The sequence below is a fragment of the Oncorhynchus nerka genome, linkage group LG8 (assembly GCF_034236695.1).
Source record: "Oncorhynchus nerka isolate Pitt River linkage group LG8, Oner_Uvic_2.0, whole genome shotgun sequence".
Lineage (NCBI taxonomy): Eukaryota > Metazoa > Chordata > Actinopteri > Salmoniformes > Salmonidae > Oncorhynchus > Oncorhynchus nerka.
The window spans coordinates 19329141-19349189 of NC_088403.1; the positions used below are offsets into that span (position 1 = coordinate 19329141).

The 20049-nt window shown below is 46.1% G+C and overlaps 1 protein-coding gene across 1 annotated transcript in view; it reads left to right on the top strand.

Annotated features, from left to right (window-relative positions):
• The window catches only part of snd1 (staphylococcal nuclease and tudor domain containing 1), a 368696-nt gene that overhangs the window by 268193 nt on the left and 80454 nt on the right, over nucleotides 1-20049 (top strand). The window contains exon 18 of the mRNA XM_065021501.1: nucleotides 10291-10432. Within this exon, the coding sequence (XP_064877573.1) occupies nucleotides 10291-10432 (142 nt within the window). The remainder of the gene's footprint in view (nucleotides 1-10290; nucleotides 10433-20049) is intronic.

Sequence of the window (20049 nt, forward strand, 5' to 3'; positions counted from 1 at the left end):
CTAGTGTGTTGGGATTGGTATGTATATAGGCCCAGCCCTAGTATGTTGGGATTTGTATGTATATAGGCCCAGCCCTAGTGTGTTGGGATTGGTATGTATATAGGCCCAGCCCTAGTATGTTGGGATTTGTATGTATATAGGCCCAGCCCTAGTGTGTTGGGATTTGTATGTATATAGGCCCAGCCCTAGTGTGTTGGGATTGGTATGTATATAGGCCCAGCCCTAGTGTGTTGGGATTGGTATGTATATAGGCCCAGCCCTAGTGTGTTGGGATTGGTATGTATATAGGCCCAGCCCTAGTGTGTTGGGATTGGTATGCATATAGGCCCAGCCCTAGTATGTTGGGATTTGTATGTATATAGGCCCAGTGTGTCCCCAGCCTAGTGTGTTGGGATTTGTATGTATATAGGCCCAGCCCTAGTGTGTTGGGATTGGTATGTATATAGGCCCAGCCCTAGTATGTTGGGATTTGTATGTATATAGGCCCAGCCCTAGTATGTTGGGATTTGTATGTATATAGACCCAGCCCTAGTGTGTTGGGATTGGTATGTATATAGGCCCAGCCCTAGTATGTTGGGATTTGTATGTATATAGGCCCAGCCCTAGTGTGTTGGGATTGGTATGTATATAGGCCCAGCCCTAGTATGTTGGGATTTGTATGTATATAGGCCCAGCCCTAGTGTGTTGGGATTTGTATGTATATAGGCCCAGCCCTAGTGTGTTGGGATTTGTATGTATATAGGCCCAGCCCTAGTGTGTTGGGATTGGTATGTATATAGGCCCAGCCCTAGTGTGTTGGGATTTGTATGTATATAGGCCCAGCCCTAGTGTGTTGGGATTGGTATGTATATAGGCCCAGCCCTAGTATGTTGGGATTTGTATGTATATAGGCCCAGCCCTAGTATAGTATTGTTAAATTACCGTCTATGTTGGGCTATTGTGTTTCAGTGTGTCCTTAGAGCCAATAAGCCAGCGTGTTATTGTGTTGTTCCAGTGTGTGAAGGCACTGTCCTCGCTCACCCTCCTGTCCCACCCTTTCTTCCCATGGCTGTGTGTGTGTGTGTGTGTGTGTGTGTGTGTGTGTGTGTGTGTGTGTGTGGACTACGTATGCGTGTGTAGCCTACATGTATGTTTTATTACGGTGTTGTGTTCAAAGCAGTGAGGTGAGAACCACGTGGCCCGCATACTAACATACAGATACTGTAAATCATCACACACAAACATCCACCCTTCTTGCTTAACCACCCCCTGTTAACCTTGGTGATTGGGTTAATGTCCTAGGATAACCAGTCCTCACATTCTAGTGTTGTCCCCAGTGTACTGGTGTGTGGGTCCCCAATGACACCTGTCAATCAGGAACCCATCCAATCAGAGACGAGCCCTGTAGTTTTCTTTCATTGTTGGGTCAGAAGGAAATGTAATTAGCACCAAATAAGAAAATTGCTACGAGGCACCTGTTTGGCGCTCGTCTTGATCGGAGGATTGTGTTTTTACCTTTAGTGATTGCAATCAGTCAAATAATTCACCGTTCAACCCACATCTCCCCGTGTGTTACCTGACGAGAACATCGGTCTTCGTCGTCGAATCAGTCATGGTCAACCCCCTATCTCTCTCTAAGCTCCACCAGCCACCACCCCTCTCATCACCCAGATGGTTGAAAAATTAACATTTGCCCTTAAGACAAGTGAGAAGGGATTTTATGCCTCCCTGTTTTTGATCGATGGTTTTATTAAAACAGCATTTTAGAAACTCACGTTCTGGCTCCACACACACACACACACACACACACACACACACACACTCATATCCTCCCATGTGCCAATCAGCCAAGCACTTTACAGATTCCTCCCCCACTGTGCATGTTTTTCAAACATTTACCAGTGATAATAATTCCTGTAAACATGCTTCTAGTCATTACTAATACAGCTGTTCCATGATGGATGCACTGTGTATAGACGTCATGTTCTGTCCTCCTAACAGTTCATTAACATGGCTGTACACATGTATGTAAAGCGTCATCAGTAAATTGCGCACTACTCCATCACACCACAGGTCATCGATGTGTGTTGTGTGGGTCTAGGTGTTGCACACTGTCATGTACAGTAAGCGTTGCACGGCTTGCCAGAGTGTGTTGTCCATACAAATACAATGATTGTATTAATTTATGTCATTGTCATTCATATTCTATGTGGCTGATGACTGCATAGTAGACTTAGATCGCGTCTCCATTACAGAAAGCGTTGTGTGGATTGACATTGTGTTGGCGACCGCGTACCAGGCCTAGGTTGTGTATGACCGTGTTCTTACATGGGATGCATCACAGTTGCACTATTGAGCCCCCTGAGTGGTGTAGTGGTGGGATGGATTGGCTGGCTGGAGTGGCACTCTGATTCACCAGGCTGTTTCATCATTTCCAGCCTCGAATAGTTCCCTCGACACACCGTGGCAACTGTTGAGCCAGAGGAATCCGGGGTCACCCACAGGCCCGCCAGCCCCATCAACCTAATATTGCTACTCATTAATACAACGATCATCATTGTAAGGAAAGCCTGGTATTGGAATTGGTTTACCAATCAAGTCTAGTGGGGATGAGGTAGTGGTTTGTTATGTCCTGACCTGAGTGAATACCTTGTCGTTGGACGATTGAATTGGAGGAATGGTGCGACTTTGTTATTGAATGTGGGATTGTGAACTAGGTCTGAATGTTTTGAAGTTCAGGTGAACATGTAGCCTATATTTACTTTATTGAATCTTCTTGGAGGGCTTTGTCTCGTGTCTCCCATCAAACAAGCAGAGTTTGGGCTCGGTTTGTTTTCTCTGAGTGTTTTGTGACAAACGTTCGAGGTTCACTCATCATATAAGATGTAGACTCGAAGGGAAACATGACCAGAGAGCAGCCATTTATTTAGTGAGGCATTCACTTCTCAAGGCCCCTTCATTAGGAACGTAATAGAGGCTTAGATTGATCTGCAAAGGCACTTTTATTAATAATAAGCACTTGTATTGATTTGTATTGTTTGCAGAGCACTATTGAATAATGAATTAACAATGAAACTACATATGTGGGTGGTGTAACTGGAGAGAGGCTGCTCCATACGCTCTCCCTACATTCATGTTCTCCTCCAGCTCTAGACAGATATGACTAGCTGTTCCACAGCTGCGTATTTGCAAAATGTCAATTACCTCAATTGCTAACGAATAGTGCTGTACTTCTCATTGTGTGATAGGTTTGAAAACTTGTTTCAGCAGGCTGCAAGCAAAGTACTTGAAGTTTAGAGCAAAGGCTTCTGGGTAGAGTAGTTTGTTAAAACCAGCATGAGAGAAGTACGCTAGTGTATAGCCTACACCAGAGAGGGAGTAGCAGGGTTGTTGGAAATGGTTTAGACTGAAGCTGATGTGGAGGTCTGTGGGCATGTCCTACCTCGAGTGATAGTTCACTGTGTAGTGTAGAACAGACAATGACAGCAGTGTGGATTCATCCAACCTGTGTGTGTGTCCTTGTGCACCCTACTACCCTCATCTCACTCTTCTCGTGTGTGTGTGTTTGCTCTAGTGTGTGTGTGTGTGTTTGCTCTAGTGTGTGTGTGTGTGTGTTTGCTCGTGTGTGTGTGTGTGTGTGCGGTAGTGTGTGTGTGTGTGTGTGTGTGTCTGTGCTCTGGGTGTTGATGGAGATTTGGTCTCCCCACACACTATTGGAATTGACATGCTGTCACCTTTAATCAATGTTCCCAATGTCCCCATCCCCCTGGTTCCCGGGGAGTGTGTGTGCACACGTGAACAAGGCAGTGTGCGTGTGTGAAAAAGGAAATTCTCTGAATGTAATGTCTCTTAGGCTGCCAGGACATTCTAAATTACCTCCCATTCCAGTCTATACCAGTACTGCTGCAAGCCCCTCCAGACTCACGTTTCCTTTCTTCACACTCTGCAGTGTTTTTAACTTTGTTTGTTATTAATTAGTTAATTTGCATATTTCTTTGCACATTTGTATATAATGCCGGTTGTGATTTTAGTAAAACAGTCAGTCTACTCTTCAGTACATCAAGGGGTTTGGCTGTGACATCTGCAAGGCACATTTCACCCTTAGTTGAACCAAAGCCTATCTCTTACCATTTGTCACTACTGACTTCATGCTTCACTAGCATAGCATGATTATACCATGTTAAACCCCATGCCATGTGGATCTGGGTGTGTTAATAACATGCTGATGCAACATGTTGTCCTTTTGGAACACTGTTGTTGTCCTCCTTTTGGGAACACTGTTGTTGTCCTCCTTTTGGAACATTGTTGTTGTCCTCCTTTTGGGAACATTGTTGTTGTCCTCCTTTTGGAACATTGTTGTTGTCCTCCTTTTGGAACATTGTTGTTGTCCTCCATTGTTGTCCTCCTTTTTGGAACATTGTTGTTGTTGTTGTCCTCCTTTTTGGAACATTGTTGTTGTCCTCCTTTTGGAACACTTGTTGTTGTCCTCCTTTTGGAACACTGTTGTTGTCCTCCTTTTGTTGAACATTGTTGTTGTCCTCCTTTTGGAACATTGTTGTTGTCCTCCTTTTGGAACATTGTTGTTGTCCTCCTTTTGGAACACTGTTGTTGTCCTCCTTTTGGGAACATTGTTGTTGTCCTCCTTTTGGAACATTGTTGTTGTCCTCCTTTTGGAACATTGTTGTTGTCCTCCTTTTGGAACATTGTTGTTGTCCTCCTTTTGGAACACTGTTGTTGTCCTCCTTTTGGAACACTGTTGTTGTCCTCCTTTTGGAACATTGTTGTTGTCCTCCTTTTGGGAACACTGTTGTTGTCCTCCTTTTGGAACACTGTTGTTGTCCTCCTTTTGGAACACTGTTGTTGTCCTCCTTTTGGAACACTGTTGTTGTCCTCCTTTTGGAACATTGTTGTTGTCCTCCTTTTGGAACATTGTTGTTGTCCTCCTTTTGGGAACACTGTTGTTGTCCTCCTTTTGGAACATTGTTGTTGTCCTCCTTTTGGGAACACTGTTGTTGTCCTCCTTTTGGAACATTGTTGTTGTCCTCCTTTTGGAACATTGTTGTTGTCCTCCTTTTGGAACATTGTTGTTGTCCTCCTTTTGGAACACTGTTGTTGTCCTCCTTTTGGAACACTGATGTTGTCCTCCTTTTGGAACACTGATGTTGTCCTCCTTTTGGAACACTGTTGTTGTCCTCCTTTTGGAACACTGTTGTTGTTGTCCTCCTTTTGGAACACTGTTGTTGTTGTCGTCCTCCTTTTGGAACACTTGTTGTTGTCGTCCTCCTTTTGGAACACTGTTGTTGTTGTCGTTGTTGTCTCCTTTTGGGAACACTGTTGTTGTCCCTCCTTTTGGAACACTGTTGTTGTCCTCCTTTTGGAACATTGTTGTTGTCCTCCTTTTGGAACATTGTTGTTGTCCTCCTTTGATGTTGTCCTCCTTTTTGGAACATTGTTGTTGTCCTGTTGTTGTCCTTTTGGAACACTGTTGTTGTCCTCCTTTTGGAACACTGTTGTTGTCCTCCTTTTGGAACACTGATGTTGTCCTCCTTTTGGAACACTGTTGTTGTCCTCCTTTTGGAACACTGTTGTTGTTGTCCTCCTTTTGGAACACTGTTGTTGTTGTCGTCCTCCTTTTGGAACACTTTGTTGTTGTCCTCCTTTTGGAACATTGTTGTTGTCCTCCTTTTGGGAACACTGTTGTTGTCCTCCTTTTGGAACATTGTTGTTGTCCTCCTTTTGGGAACACTGTTGTTGTCCTCCTTTTGGAACATTGTTGTTGTCCTCCTTTTGGAACATTGTTGTTGTCCTCCTTTTGGAACATTGTTGTTGTCCTCCTTTTGGTTGTCCTCCTTTGGAACACTGTTGTTGTCCTCCTTTGGAACACTGATGTTGTCCTCCTTTTGGAACACTGTTGTTGTCCTCCTTTTGGAACACTGTTGTTGTCCTCCTTTTTGTTGTCCTCCTTTTGGAACACTGTTGTTGGAACACTGTTGTTGTTGTCCTCCTTTTGGAACACTTGTTGTTGTCGTCCTCCTTTTGGGAACACTGTTGTTGTTGTCGTCCTCCTTTTGGGAACACTGTTGTTGTCCTCCTTTTGGAACATTGTTGTTGTCCTCCTTTTGGAACATTGTTGTTGTCCTCCTTTTGGAACATTGTTGTTGTCCTCCTTTTGGAACACTGTTGTTGTCCTCCTTTTGGAACACTGATGTTGTCCTCCTTTTGGAACACTGTTGTTGTCCTCCTTTTGGAACACTGTTGTTGTTGTCCTCCTTTTGGAACACTGTTGTTGTCCTCCTTTTGGAACATTGTTGTTGTCCTCCTTTTGGAACACTGTTGTTGTCCTCCTTTTGGAACACTGTTGTTGTTGTCCTCCTTTTGGAACACTGTTGTTGTTGTCGTCCTCCTTTTGGAACACTGTTGTTGTTGTCGTCCTCCTTTTGGAACACTGTTGTTGTTGACGTCCTCCTTTTGGGAACACTGTTGTTGTTGTCGTCCTCCTTTTGGAACACTGTTGTTGTTGTCGTCCTCCTTTTGGAACACTGTTGTTGTTGTCGTCCTCCTTTTGGGAACACTGTTGTTGTTGTCCTCCTTTGGGAACACTGTTGTTGTCCTCCTTTTGGAACACTTGTTGTTGTCGTCCTCCTTTTGGGAACACTGTTGTTGTTGTCGTCCTCCTTTTGGGAACACTGTTGTTGTTGTCGTCCTCCTTTTGGGAACACTGTTGTTGTTGTCGTCCTCCTTTTGGGAACACTGTTGTTGTCGTCCTCCTTTTGGAACACTGTTGTTGTCGTCCTCCTTTTGGAACACTGTTGTTGTCGTCCTCCTTTTGGAACACTGTTGTTGTCCTCCTTTTGGAACACTGTTGTTGTACTCCTTTTGGAACACTGTTGTTGTCCTTATAGAACAGTTTTCCTTTTCAGGAGTAGAGGACTGATGATTTGCTGTCTCTGCTTTTTGGAGCCGGACACAGGGAGCTCGGAAACCCTAACTCCTCTCGCTCTCTCACATCTCTGTGTCCAAGCAGCAACAGCAGTCACATACCTGCGTTCAAGTGGAACAAACAGGAATGGTCGGTTGCTCACGGAAGGTCATCCACCTAGGGCACAGCGGGGGAGAATGTGTGTGGGGGCGAGCACCATGTGGAAGGCCACTTCTGCATCGTCGTTGTGAAATCAGCGTTGTGATTGGTATTCTGTGAGTGTTCTCTTCTCCTGTTCCCTTGCTGCGGCGGCGTGACGTGGCCCATTGTGTCAGACAGAGAGAGGTCACTTGGCCTGAATCGTTATGAACGACTCCCAAACCCCCACAGAGACGCCACCACGGTGACAGTTGTCACAGTCATGAACAGTGACACGCTAATCTGTGTCACTCGGATTGGTCCTGCAGGTTTTATTAAAAGCCCAGACATGTCATTACCCTCTGCTGAAGCCCCACTGCATTGTGGGTATTGACTCATTTAATATCTAAGGGAGGGATGGAGAAAATGAGGGAAAGGGACCAGTGGAAGTTTGTGAAGCGTGGCCATGTTTGGGTCTTAATTAACTCCTGGTCAGTCGTATCCACAAAATTATTATTAAAAAAATGTCCCTTCCCTTTGTTTGGCACCATGAAGAAGCAATTGAATGTAATTGGGTGGTTTGACCCAGTCTTTTGTCTCCAGATGGGCAGGGCACCCGCCAAGGCTCGCTCGGCTGGCGCGCTGTGTCACTTGTTGTATAATAAATGTTTTTTCCCAATGATTCAAGGTAGCAGGCAGTAAGCCGATTCACTAGCACGACTCATTGCAGTAGTGAAATGGGCCTTTAAATGTCTTGCCCTGCACACGTCAGATGTAATTGGTTAGTGCTAGCATGCCGAAAAAGGCCTATAAAACGCTGGGTGTAATTAGCCTACCATGCAAACATGCTGACCACACTGTGCATCGCGTTACATGCGCCAGCATTGCGAAATAAATCTACACATACATATTATTCAGTAATTTCCTCCAAACTGATTGCTCGCGTCAATGAGCGTCTGCGTAGCCAGGCGCTAAAATAGAACGTTCTATTTTTAACGATTGACGTGCTACAAGTCTCTCCCATCTCTTCATTGGTTTTTAGGAGCCTATACCCACGTGGGTGATTGAAAGATGAACTGAGGTCCACACTCCAGTCCAGTTGGTGGTGGTAATGTACTGTAAAGTTGGTTGCCAACTGCCATTTAAAGTCAGAAGAAGAAGAAGCCTGAAGGAGGAGAGATTACTGGAAACTAACTAGGTTTCCTCTTTTATCTGTGGATTAAATGAGTAGAGAACACATGTGACTTAAAATGGGTCAAAATTCTACAAAGACCCAGAAAAAAAAGACCTTATGCATTTAATGTAAAATAACAACCCAATGTTTATATCCCAGGACAAATTAGCTAGCAACAGCAAGCTAGCTAGCTAAATGGCCGTGAATGTTTCATGTGTTAATTTGGATATTTTAACCTGCGTGTCCTGATCGCATCTGGTGTGGATGGACAAAATTAACATGTGCACGATGGCACACGCAGACTCACGTCCGTGCCTGGTCTAGTCAGCATGTAACACTGCTCAGAGGGGGAGAGGGAGGCAGAGAGAGAACTTGTGAAGGTAATTAGCTGATGATACCACACAGTTAATTAATTAGCCTGCTGCTAAAAGCTGGTGACAAGCGGTACCAGAGCGCGAAGTCTGGGACCAGAATGCTCCTGACCAGCTTCAAGCCATAAGGCTGCCTAGTCTGGGACCAGAGGTTTCCTGACCAGCTTCAAGCCAGAAGGCTGCCTAGTCTGGGACCAGAGGGTTCCTGACCAGCTTCAAGCCATAAGGCTGCCTAGTCTGGGACCAGAGGTTTCCTGACCAGCTTCAAGCCAGAAGGCTGCCTAGTCTGGGACCAGAGGGTTCTTGACCAGCTTCAAGCCATAAGGCTGCCTAGTCTGGGACCAGAGGGTTCTTGACCAGCTTCAAGCCATAAGGCTGCCTAGTCTGGGACCAGAGGGTTCCTGACCAGCTTCAAGCCATAAGGCTGCCTAGTCTGGGACCAGAGGGTTCCTGACCAGCTTCAAGCCATAAGGCTGCCTAGTCTGGGACCAGAGGGTTCCTGACCAGCTTCAAGCCATAAGGCTGCTGCTACTCGCTGTTTATTATCTATGCATAATAACTTTTATCGAACATAGTAATATCGACCTTGTACCCCTGCACATTGACTCGGTGCTGGTACCCTGTATATTTAGCCAAGTTATCATTGTATTTATTCCTCGTTATTACTTTTGCAAACTACATTACTCTGCATTGTTGGAAGGGCCTTTAAGCGTTTCACTGTTAGTCTACACCTGTTGTTTGCAAAGCATATGACAGATAACATTTGATCTGATATCGCTACACTATATAAAAACCACAAACATTTTTTATTTTTTACCCCCAAGTAAACACAACAGCCTGCGGTGGAAATGAAAGGAGTAGAACCAGATGTGTTGTGGTGTTACACAAGGAAAGGAGACTTTAGTTGTTGTGAAGTTCCACTTGTTCTCCCTGGCAGTGGGGTTCAGTGACCCCATCAGCAGGAGCCTCAGAACATCAGCTGGTGGAGAGATGATTAGGGAGCTCTTGTCATCCTGTCCCTCACACGCGTGTGTGTGGCTGTTGTCATGCGCGCATGTGTGTGTTTTCGTGTGTGTTTGTGCGTCCATAGCGTCGACCATAGTGTTTGATTTGTGGCCCCAAGCGGAACACTCTTCCCTTAATGAGCCTCCTGCCCTCCCGACAGAGGGCCAACCTTGGAGAGGAGCTGACCTGGTTTCCACACCAAAAACACTCTAGAGGATGGTGAAGAGAGGGAAAGAGGGAGAGAGGTTGTCCCACAGGGGATTGGTGTTGCTGTTAGATAACAGACCCATGTTTCTCCGGTCTAGGGGTTGTTTGTTCTAGACCGTATTTCCCTTTGGCATCAAAACAGGCCCTGAATCACGTAATGGGAGTCATTTAGGAGTGTAAATGAATTGTTCTGTTGGAGTTGGCAGTGTTTAAAGTAGTAGTTTGATGTTTGGGTTTGTGTTGAGTATGTTAGATGTTTGATCATGTGACATATAATAAGGAACTGGCATGCTTAGCTGGAGGTTTAGACATGACAAATGTCCTTTTTGCTGTAGTCTTCAGTCAGACAGGGGACTGTATATTATTTAATTTGTCCTACAAGTAGATCCCCAATTTAACGAGAAATACCTCATATTAATGATATCATTATATTACACATAAGAACAGGGAGTGTTCTGTCATGCTTCACCCTAATCATGTGACCTTCCCCCCCTCAGATCTGGGCCAACTATGAGGAGAAGAAGGTGGAGGAGGTGGTGCACGTGATGGAGGAGAAAGAGCGCACGGCCAACTACAGAGCTGTATATGTCACTGAGATCACGGACACCATGCACTTCTACACCCAGGACGTGGAGACAGGTGTGTGTGTGTGGGGGGGGGAGTGTGTTGTCTGATATTTTGACTGGGTTGTTTTGGTTTGTGTTTTCGTGTGTGTGCGAGAGACGGGACTAGTTCGAGGCTGACTTCATGGATGACTACACACTATAGTCGTAGAGGAGTCTGCCAAAGGCTGGCTCCAGCGCCTATCCCCTTTTGGCTCCTTGAATAGGACGGGAGGCTGTTATTCAATGTGACTGTGTGCATGGTCCCATGCCTCGTGGGAACGAGGAGTTGGTTGGACAGAGCAGGGGTTAATGAGCGTGTTGCATCATCACACAGACACAAAGACACTTTGCTTTAATTGGTTCAATCATTCTCTTTCTCTCTCGGTCATTCACTCAATCACGCATTCACTAGTGTGTGTTCCATAACGAGGTGGGGGTGGGTGGGGATCTCACTCCCCCTCCTGTTCATGGGGCGGCAGGTAGCCTCGTGGTTAGAGCTTTGGGCCAGTAACCGAAAGGTTGCTGGATCAAATCCCCAAGCTGAGAAGGTACAGATCTGTCGTTCTGCCCCTGAACAAGGCAGTTAACCCACTGTTCCCCCGAACAAGGCAGTTAACCCACTGTTCCCCCGAACAAGGCAGTTAACCCACTGTTCCCCCGAACAAGGCAGTTAACCCACTGTTCCCCCGAACAAGGCAGTTAACCCACTGTTCCCCCGAACAAGGCAGTTAACCCACTGTTCCCCCGAACAAGGCAGGCAGTTAACCCACTGTTCCCCCGAACAAGGCAGTTAACCCACTGTTCCCCCGAACAAGGCAGGCAGTTAACCCACTGTTCCCCCGAACAAGGCAGGCAGTTAACCCACTGTTCCCCCGAACAAGGCAGGCAGTTAACCCACTGTTCCCCCGAACAAGGCAGGCAGTTAACCCACTGTTCCCCACTGTTCCCCCGAACAAGGCAGTTAACCCACTGTTCCCCCAAGAACAAGGCAGTTAACCCACTGTTCCCGAACAAGGCAGGCAGTTAACCCACTGTTCCCCGAACAAGGCAGGCAGTTAACCCACTGTTCCCCTGAACAAGGCAGGCAGTTAACCCACTGTTCCCGAACAAGGCAGGCAGTTAACCCACTGTTCCCCGAACAAGGCAGGCAGTTAACCCACTGTTCCCCAAGGCAGTTAACCCACTGTTCCCGAACAAGGCAGTTAACCCACTGTTCCCCTGAACAAGGCAGTTAACCCACTGTTCCCCCGAACAAGGCAGTTAACCCACTGTTCCCGAACAAGGCAGTTAACCCACTGTTCCCGAACAAGTTAACCCACTGTTCCCCCAGTTAACCCACTGTTCCCCCGAACAAGGCAGTTAACCCACTGTTCCCCCGAACAAGGCAGTTAACCCACTGTTCCCCCGAACAAGGCAGTTAACCCACTGTTCCCCCGAACAAGGCAGTTAACCTACTGTTCCCCCGAACAAGGCAGTTAACCCACTGTTCCACCGAACAAGGCAGTTAACCCACTGTTCCCCGGGCACAGAAGACGTGGATGTCCATTAAGGCACCGCTCTGATTCAGAGAGGTTGGGGTCAATGCTGAAGACGCATTTCAGTTGAAGGCATTCTGACTAGGTATCCCCCATTCCTCTTTCCAGTGCCACTTGACTTTGGCAGAGGCCATGAAATTGACTTTCGTCATCACTTAATTTGTCTTATTGCGATAATTAATTAATTTGCATTCATTTAGAGCCAATCTGAGCCCTGCGTCTCCGTGAGCGTGACAATCCTATCACGTTGGAGCGTGGCAGCCTTTGGCACCCGACATAACCCCTCACTAATACCACGTACGTACACACCAGCCACCCAGGAGATGTTCAGGTGTTGGATCGTGATCAGAACAGATCTCCTCCTGCTGATCCCCCTCCATGTAGCTGCATATATCCCCCACGTCCCCGGAGGAAGTTATGTAGAGCGCTGATGATGTGCCATGTAACCTATGTGATCACCGTGACGACTAGTGTGATTGACAGGCAACACACTGGCACAGACGGGGTTGATTAGCCTGATAACAGTCGGAAGCGTGGAAAGCACATGTGAAGAACCAGAACAGGATGGAGACACACGTTCGGTTCAGGAAACGTAGCTAAAGCTGCAGCTCGGCTGGTAGTACTGCAGTCTTTGCGTTCAAGTACAGTTTTAGTCATCTTTTATTCTTCTTTTTTTAATGATTTCAGATGAACCAGCAATGCGGGGCCTTTTTTTAGTTTTTAATTGGCTGATGTTTCCCACCGAGCGAGTTATGTGCTCGTTAGGAAAAACAGGATTGTTATTTTCAGCAGGCAAGCAAATATGACCAGAATCACCCCCTGTGACCCTCTCTCTCACTCTCTCCCTCCAACCCTCTCCCTCCTTCTCTTATCCTCTTTTCTTCTCTCTCTCTCTCTCTCTCTCGCTCTCTCTCTCTCTCTCTCTCGCTCTCTCTCGCTCTCTCTCTCTCGCTCTCTCTCGCTCTCTCTCTCTCTCGCTCTCTCTCGCTCTCTCTCTCTCGCTCTCTCGCTCTCTCTCTCTCTCTCTCTCGCTCTCTCTCTCGCTCTCTCGCTCTCTCTCGCTCTCGCTCTCTCGCTCTCTCGCTCTCTCTCGCTCTCTCTCTCTCTCTCTCTCTCTCTCTCTCTCTCTCTCTCTCTCTCTCTCTCTCTCTCTCTCTCTCTCGCTCTCTCTCGCTCTCTCTCTCTCTCTCTCTCTCTCCCTCTCCCTCCCACATTAAGGCCCACAGCCCCTTGAAGAGCACTTCAAAGCCCAGGCCCAGTAAATTCTTACAAGCCGAGTGCTTTGCAATTTCATGACATGTTTTTTCAGAGACGGCAGAATTTATAATGTAGGGGGAGGGGGGTGATTTTAGAAATACTATGAAGATTGGTTTTTGATAATGACATAACTTTCTGTGTTGTGGTTAAGTTGATCCTAAGGCGCACGGCACCGACAAATTACCGTCAAGCAGTAGGCCCGGTGGCTCCAGGGGCTGTTTCTGAAATAGAGGGGTTTTGCCAGGTTTTCCGCTAACCAGTCTGTATTCCCACCTTTCTCAGAAAGCAGGGATCTCCCTAAATGTGCAGCCCCCAATGCCACGCCGTATGCTATTATGGAAATAGATTCTGACACATATAGGATGCTGTGAATTCATCACCCGCAAATAGATGTTCTCGCTCGATTCTTTCCATACTGTAGCAGATTTCTGTACGAGGCAAACAGGTCGACCACAACAGACAGCAATCTACCTGAGAGAGAGTTTTGACCTTGTCTCTCCCCACCTTACCTGCTCCTCTCTCTCTCCCTCCCTGTCTCCCCCTCACTCCTCTCTCTCACTCTTAAGTGTTTTAAGGTCAGAGGTGAGAGGTCAGACAAGTTTATTTTTGGGGCGAAGACTCCTAGACCGACCTTGAGGCGCTGGGCGAGCCGTTCGAGGCATCGGAGTAAATCCAAAGGGAATCAATCCGGCGTGTTTCACCCTCCTCTTTTTTCAAAGGGGTTGAAGACGCACTGTTATAAAGTGTAAATAAAACTCCTAGTTGTGTTTAGTTCCCACTGTGCTCGGTTCTGTTCATACTCTTGCCTGTGGTCACTGTGTCTCACATACCAAGAGAAGATAGTAGGCTGTGTTTTCGTCTTCTCTTAAGCTCCCTGATGTCTCTTAATAGTCCCTAAACAGTGAAGCAAAGTGCACAGTAATATCTTTACCATTTCATTATTCTCAGGGGGGTCGGTTGCGACAGTTTTGCTTGTGAGAAAAAAATTTATTAGTCAGATTTAATTACCGAAAGTGTGTGTGTGTGTGTAAATGTGTGGTAGAATTTGTTGGGAAAGGAATTTTCCTGTCTGGGGAAATGCTACAGATATCATTCAATTTCTCATCTCTCTCCTCTCTCTCCCTCTCCCTCTCTCCTCTCTCTCCCCATGGGGCGGCAGGGTAGCCTAGTGGTTTGAGCGTTGGACTAGTAACCGGAAGGTTGCAAGTTCAAATCCCCGAGCTGACAAGGTACAAATCTGTCGTTCTGCCCCTGAACAGGCAGTTAACTCACTGTTCCTAGGCAGTGAAAATAAGAATTTGTTCTTAACTGACTTGCCTAGTTAAATAAAGGTAAAATAAAAAATAAATAAAATCCCTCTCTCTCCCTCTCTCTCTCCCCCTCTCTCCCTCTCCCCATCCTTCTCTCCTCTCTACTCTCTTTCCCTCTCCCCATCCTTCTCTCCTCTCTACTCTCTTTCCCTCTCCCCTCTCTCTCCCCATCCCTCTCTCCTCTCTCTCCTCTCTCTCCCCATCCCTCTCTCCTCTCTCTCCCCATCCCTCTCTATCCCTCTCCCCATACCATCCCATCCTCTCCCCTCTCTCTCCCCATCCCTCTCTATCCCTCTCTCCTCTCTCTCACCATCCCTCTCCTGAGACTATGTGTAATTACTCTGAGGGGAACCTGCACAAGACTTGGACACATTGAAAGACGGAGGAAAGTGACAGGCTACTAAAACACTGTTTGTTTTCCTCTGTTTTGCAGCCTAGGGATTGTGGGTGTTAACAGAAGATATTTGGATGTTCTGTCTCTAGCTTGGCCCTCTTTACCTGTCCATGACTGTAGAGCATTAAGAAGGATTTTTAGTCTAGAGCTACAATATCAGACCATCCAGGACTGGGATTCAGGCCCACCAAGCCTCAGCCTGGCCCAGACCAGAGTTAGGAGCAAAGAGCTGGCAGCGCTACAGGCTAGACCAGACCAGACCAGAGTTAGGAGCTAAGAGCTGACAGCGGTACAGCCTAGTCACGACCAGACCAGAGTTAGGAGCAAATAGCTGGCAGCGCTACAGGCTAGACCAGACCAGACCAGAGTTAGGAGCTAAGAGCTGACAGCGGTACAGCCTAGTCCAGACCAGACCAGAGTTAGGAGCTAAGAGCTGACAGTGGTACAGCCTAGTCCAGACCAGAGTTAGGAGCTAAGAGCTGACAGCTAAGAGCTGACAGTCGTACAGCCTTCCTGGTATTCAATCTCTCTTTTGTTCTGTTGCTAAGTCTATCTTTCTCCCTCTTGTTCCTTATACTCTGTGGTTCGGTCTACTCCTACCTGGGCTCGAACCAGGAACACATCGACAACAGCCACCCTCGAAGCAGTGTTACCCACATACAGAGCAAGGGGAACAACTACTCCAAGTCTCAGAGCGAGTGACGTTTGAAACGCTATTAGCGCGAACCCTGCTAACTAGCTGGCCATTTCACATAGGTTACACCAGCCTAATCTCGGGAGTTGATAGGCTTGAAGTCATAAACAGCGCAATGCTTGAAGCATTGCGAAGAGCTGCTGGCAAAACGCACAAGTGCTTACGAGCCTTAGGTCATTAATATCGTCAAATCCGGAAACTATCATTTCGGAGAAAAGCGTTCCGTATTTTATCTAATGGATGGCATCCATAAGTCTAAATATTGCTGTTACATTGCACAACATTCAATGTTATGTCATAATTACGTACAATTCTGGTAAATTAGTTCGCAATGAGCCAGGCGGCCCAAACTGTTGCATATACCCTGACTCTGCGTGCAATGAACGCAAGAGAAGTGACACAATTTCACCTGGTTAATATTGCCTGCTAACCTGAATTTCTTTTAGCTAAATATGCAGGTTTAAAAATATATATTTCTGTGTATTGATTTTAAGAAAGGGATTGATGTTTATGGTTAGGTACACGTTGGAGCAACGACAGTCCTTTTTCGTAAATGCGCACCGCATCGATTATATGCAACGCAGGACACACTAGATAAACTAGTAATATCATCAACTATGTGTAGTTAAAACTAGTGATTATTTTTTTATTTCACCTTTATCTAACTAGGGAAGCTTGTTAACTTCTTGCGTCGAGCAATCCGTATCCGGGAGCGTAAACTATTCATGAAAATCGCAAATGAAATGAAATAAATATATTGGCTCACAAGCTTAGCCTTTTGTTAACAACACTGTCATCTCAGATTTTCAAAATATGCTTTTCAACCATAGCTACACAAGCGTTTGTGTAAGAGTATTGATAGCTAGGATAGCATTAAGCCTAGCATTCAGCAGGCAACATTTTCACAAAAACAAGAAAAGCATTCAAATAAAATAATTTACCTTTGAAGAACTTCGGATGTTTCAATGAGGAGACTCTCAGTTAGATAGCAAATGTTCAGTTTTTCCAAAAATATTATTTGTGTAGGAGAAATCGCTCCGTTTTGTTCATCACGTTTGGCTAAGAAAAAAAAAAATTCAGTCATTACAACGCCAACTTTTTTTTCCAAATTAACTCCATAATATCGACAGAAACATGGCAAACGTTGTTTAGAATCAATCCTCAAGATGTTTTTCACATATCTATTCGATGATAAATCATTCGTGGCAGTTGGGTTTCTCCTCTGGAGCAAATGGAAAAATGCACGCAGCTGGAGATTACGCAATAATTTCGACGGAGGACACCAAGCGGGCACCTGGTAAATGTAGTCTCTTATGGTCAATCTTCCAATGATATGCCTACAAATACGTCACAATGCTGCAGACAACTTGGGGAAACGACAGAAAGTGTAGGCTCATTCCTGGCGCATTCACAGCCATATAAGGAGACATTGGAACACAGCGCCTTCAAAATCTGGGCCATTTCCTGTTTGAAATTTCATCTTGGTTTCGCCTGTAGCATCAGTTCTGTGGCACTCACAGATAATATCTTTGCCGTTTTGGAAACGTCAGAGTGTTTTCTTTCCAAAGCTGTCAATTATATGCATAGTCGAGCATCTTTTCGTGACAAAATATCTAGTTTAAAACGGGAACGTTTTTTTATCGAAAAATTAAGAGTGCCCCCTATATCGAAGAAGTTAAGAACAAGTTCTCATTTGCAACTGCGACCTGGCCAACATAAAGCATAGCAGTTCGACACATACAACAACACAGAGTTACACATGGAAAGAACAGAACATACAGTCAATAATACAGTACAAAAAAAGAAAAAAAAAAGTATATATGCAGTGTGTGCAAATAAGGGAGTTAAGGCAATAAATAGGCCATGGTGGCGAAGTAATTACAATATGGCAATTAAACACTGGAATGATAGATGTGCAAAAGATGGATGTGCAAGTAGAGATACTGTGGTGCAAAAGGAGCAAGATAAATAAATACAGTATGGGAATGAGGTAGATGGGCTGTATACAGTTGGGCTACGAACAGTGAGGGAGGGAGATGGGAATCTCCAACTTCAGTGATTTTTGCAGTTCGTTCCAGTCAGTGGTAGCAGAGAACTGGAAGGAAAGGCGACCAAAGGAGGAATTGGCTTTGGGGGTGACCAGTGAGATATACCTGCTGGAGCGTGTGCTACGAGTGGGTGCTGCTATGGTGACCAGCGAGCTGAGATAGGGCGGTGCTTTACCTAGCAGAGACTTGTAGATAACCTGAAGCCAGTGGGTTTAGCGTTGAGTTTGGAGCGAGGGCCAGCCAACGAGAGCGTACAGGTCGCAGTGGTGGGTAGTAAATGGGGCTTTGGTGACCAAACGGATGGCACTGTGATAGACTACATTCAGTTTGCTGAGTAGAGTGTTGGAGGCTATTTTATAGATGACATCGCCAAAGTCAAGGATCGGTAGGATGGTCAGTTTTACGAGGGTATGTTTGGCAGCATGAGTGAAGGATGCTTTGTTGCGAAATAGGAAGCCGATTCTAGATGTCATTTTTGATCGGAGATGCTTAATGTGAGTCTGGAAGGAGAGTTTACAGCCTAGCCAGACACCTAGGTATTTGTAGTTGTCCACGTTTACTAAGTCAGAACCATCCAGAGTAGTGATGCTGGATGGGCGGGCAGGTGCGGGCAGTGATCGGTTGAATAGCATGCATTTAGTTTTATTTGCGTTTAAGAGCAGTTGGAGGCCACGGAAGGAGAGTTGTATGGCATTGAAGCTCGTCTGGAGGTTAGTTAACACAGTGTCCAAAGAAGGGCCAGAAGTATACAGAATGGTGTCGAATTATGATTGATTGTTTTTTATAAGATAAGTTTAATGCTAGCTAGCAGCTTACCTTGGCTTCTTACTGCATTCGCATAACAGGCAGGCTCCTCATGAGGCAGGTGGTTAGAGCGTTGGACTAGTTAACCGTAAGGTTGTAAGATTGAATCCCTGAGCTGACAAGGTAAAAAATCTGTCGTTTGCATTTGCCAGTATTGACATCAATAAGAGGACATTCTCTGTCGATCTGTCCGAAAGGGAATCTAACCAGCTCTAACCAGGCCTTAATGTGAAGCAGCGAACTAGGACCATCTTAGAAACAGCTCTCCACTCCTGGACCGTGTTCATTAGGCACCAAATGGGGGAAAAAACGGATTGAAACAGGGAGGGTCTTCCTGGCCAATGCGAAATGCAAATTTTTTGTGTTCAGTTGCGAAATGTTTGAAAATGTTTTCCATTGTGTGCTCAAATGAACACGACCCTGCTTAATGCGGACTGAAGATGGCTGGATAAAGCTCCGTGCACATAAGCAAGTCCCTGTTCCCATGTGATCCTCTGTAGAGGGTGGCTCTGTTTCCCCCCGCCTACCGCTGGCCTCTGTCTTTTGAGGACACGGTCATCCTAGAGGGGGCAGTAGTTTGTCATGGTCATGATTTTATCCTCACATCTCTCGGCCGTCCTTGTTTCACCGGGTCTATATTCTTCAGTCGTGCTGAACTACGTCTTGTTTCTCTTCAGCTGGTCTGTTAACAGCTGTGGTGACACTCCACACAAACTGCAGAGGCCACGGCTGTAGAAAGCAACAACAAACTCAAGCAGGGAGAAAAGCAGACACTGCAAGTTTGATTTGTTTTCTTAACTCCACACCACCGCGCCGGATGATGCAATATTTAGAGGTCATCAGATGAGCTTTACCGCGAAGGCATTCATTGTTGAATTTGAATGGAACTGAAGATTGGAAGGTCAGATCACCTGTCTGCTCAGCTGTAGCACGGTTTGTTCTGAGGGGTGTATTTTGGAGGGAGCAGGACCCAATCCGGCTTGCTCTTGTTCTTAGTGCTCTGGTTTCACTAGTAACCAGAAAGTCAACGCTGGTTACCTTATGTGGCAATGAATCGCTCTTCTCTTGGCAATGAACCCACTTACACGCTTCTCCTCCTAACTACAAGTACAGGTGAACCCTCCCAATGCGGCGCTGCATATTGGGTGAAAATCCGCATTAGCCTCACTCGACGAGGCCTCAATAGGAGTGTAGAGCGCAGGAGAAAAGTCACAGATGCTGCCTCTTTGTCTTTTCTGGGCTTTCAAATGACAGAAACTGTAATTTGGTGGAGAGGGCCCCCTCTCCGACTGCCAGGAGGGGGAGAGAAAGATTGAGAGAGGAAGAGAGTGCTGTGCGATGCTACTCTGAAACGCTCTTCCACAGGCAGAGTGGGCATTAGTGAGGCTCTGCCATCATTTGTTTGTTATGGCGGCCTCGCTCCACGCACAGCGGCTGCCGACAATTTCTCCCAACTGGTGCCCAAAAGAGGAGTAAATTGCTCCCCATAAAGCCATTTTATCTCTCCCCTGCATCTCCAGTACCTCCTTTGTCTGTGTTGAGGTAGGTTGTCTGTTATCATTCAGCTCTCGTGTGTGTGTGTGTGTGTGTGTGTGTGTGAAATCAGCAG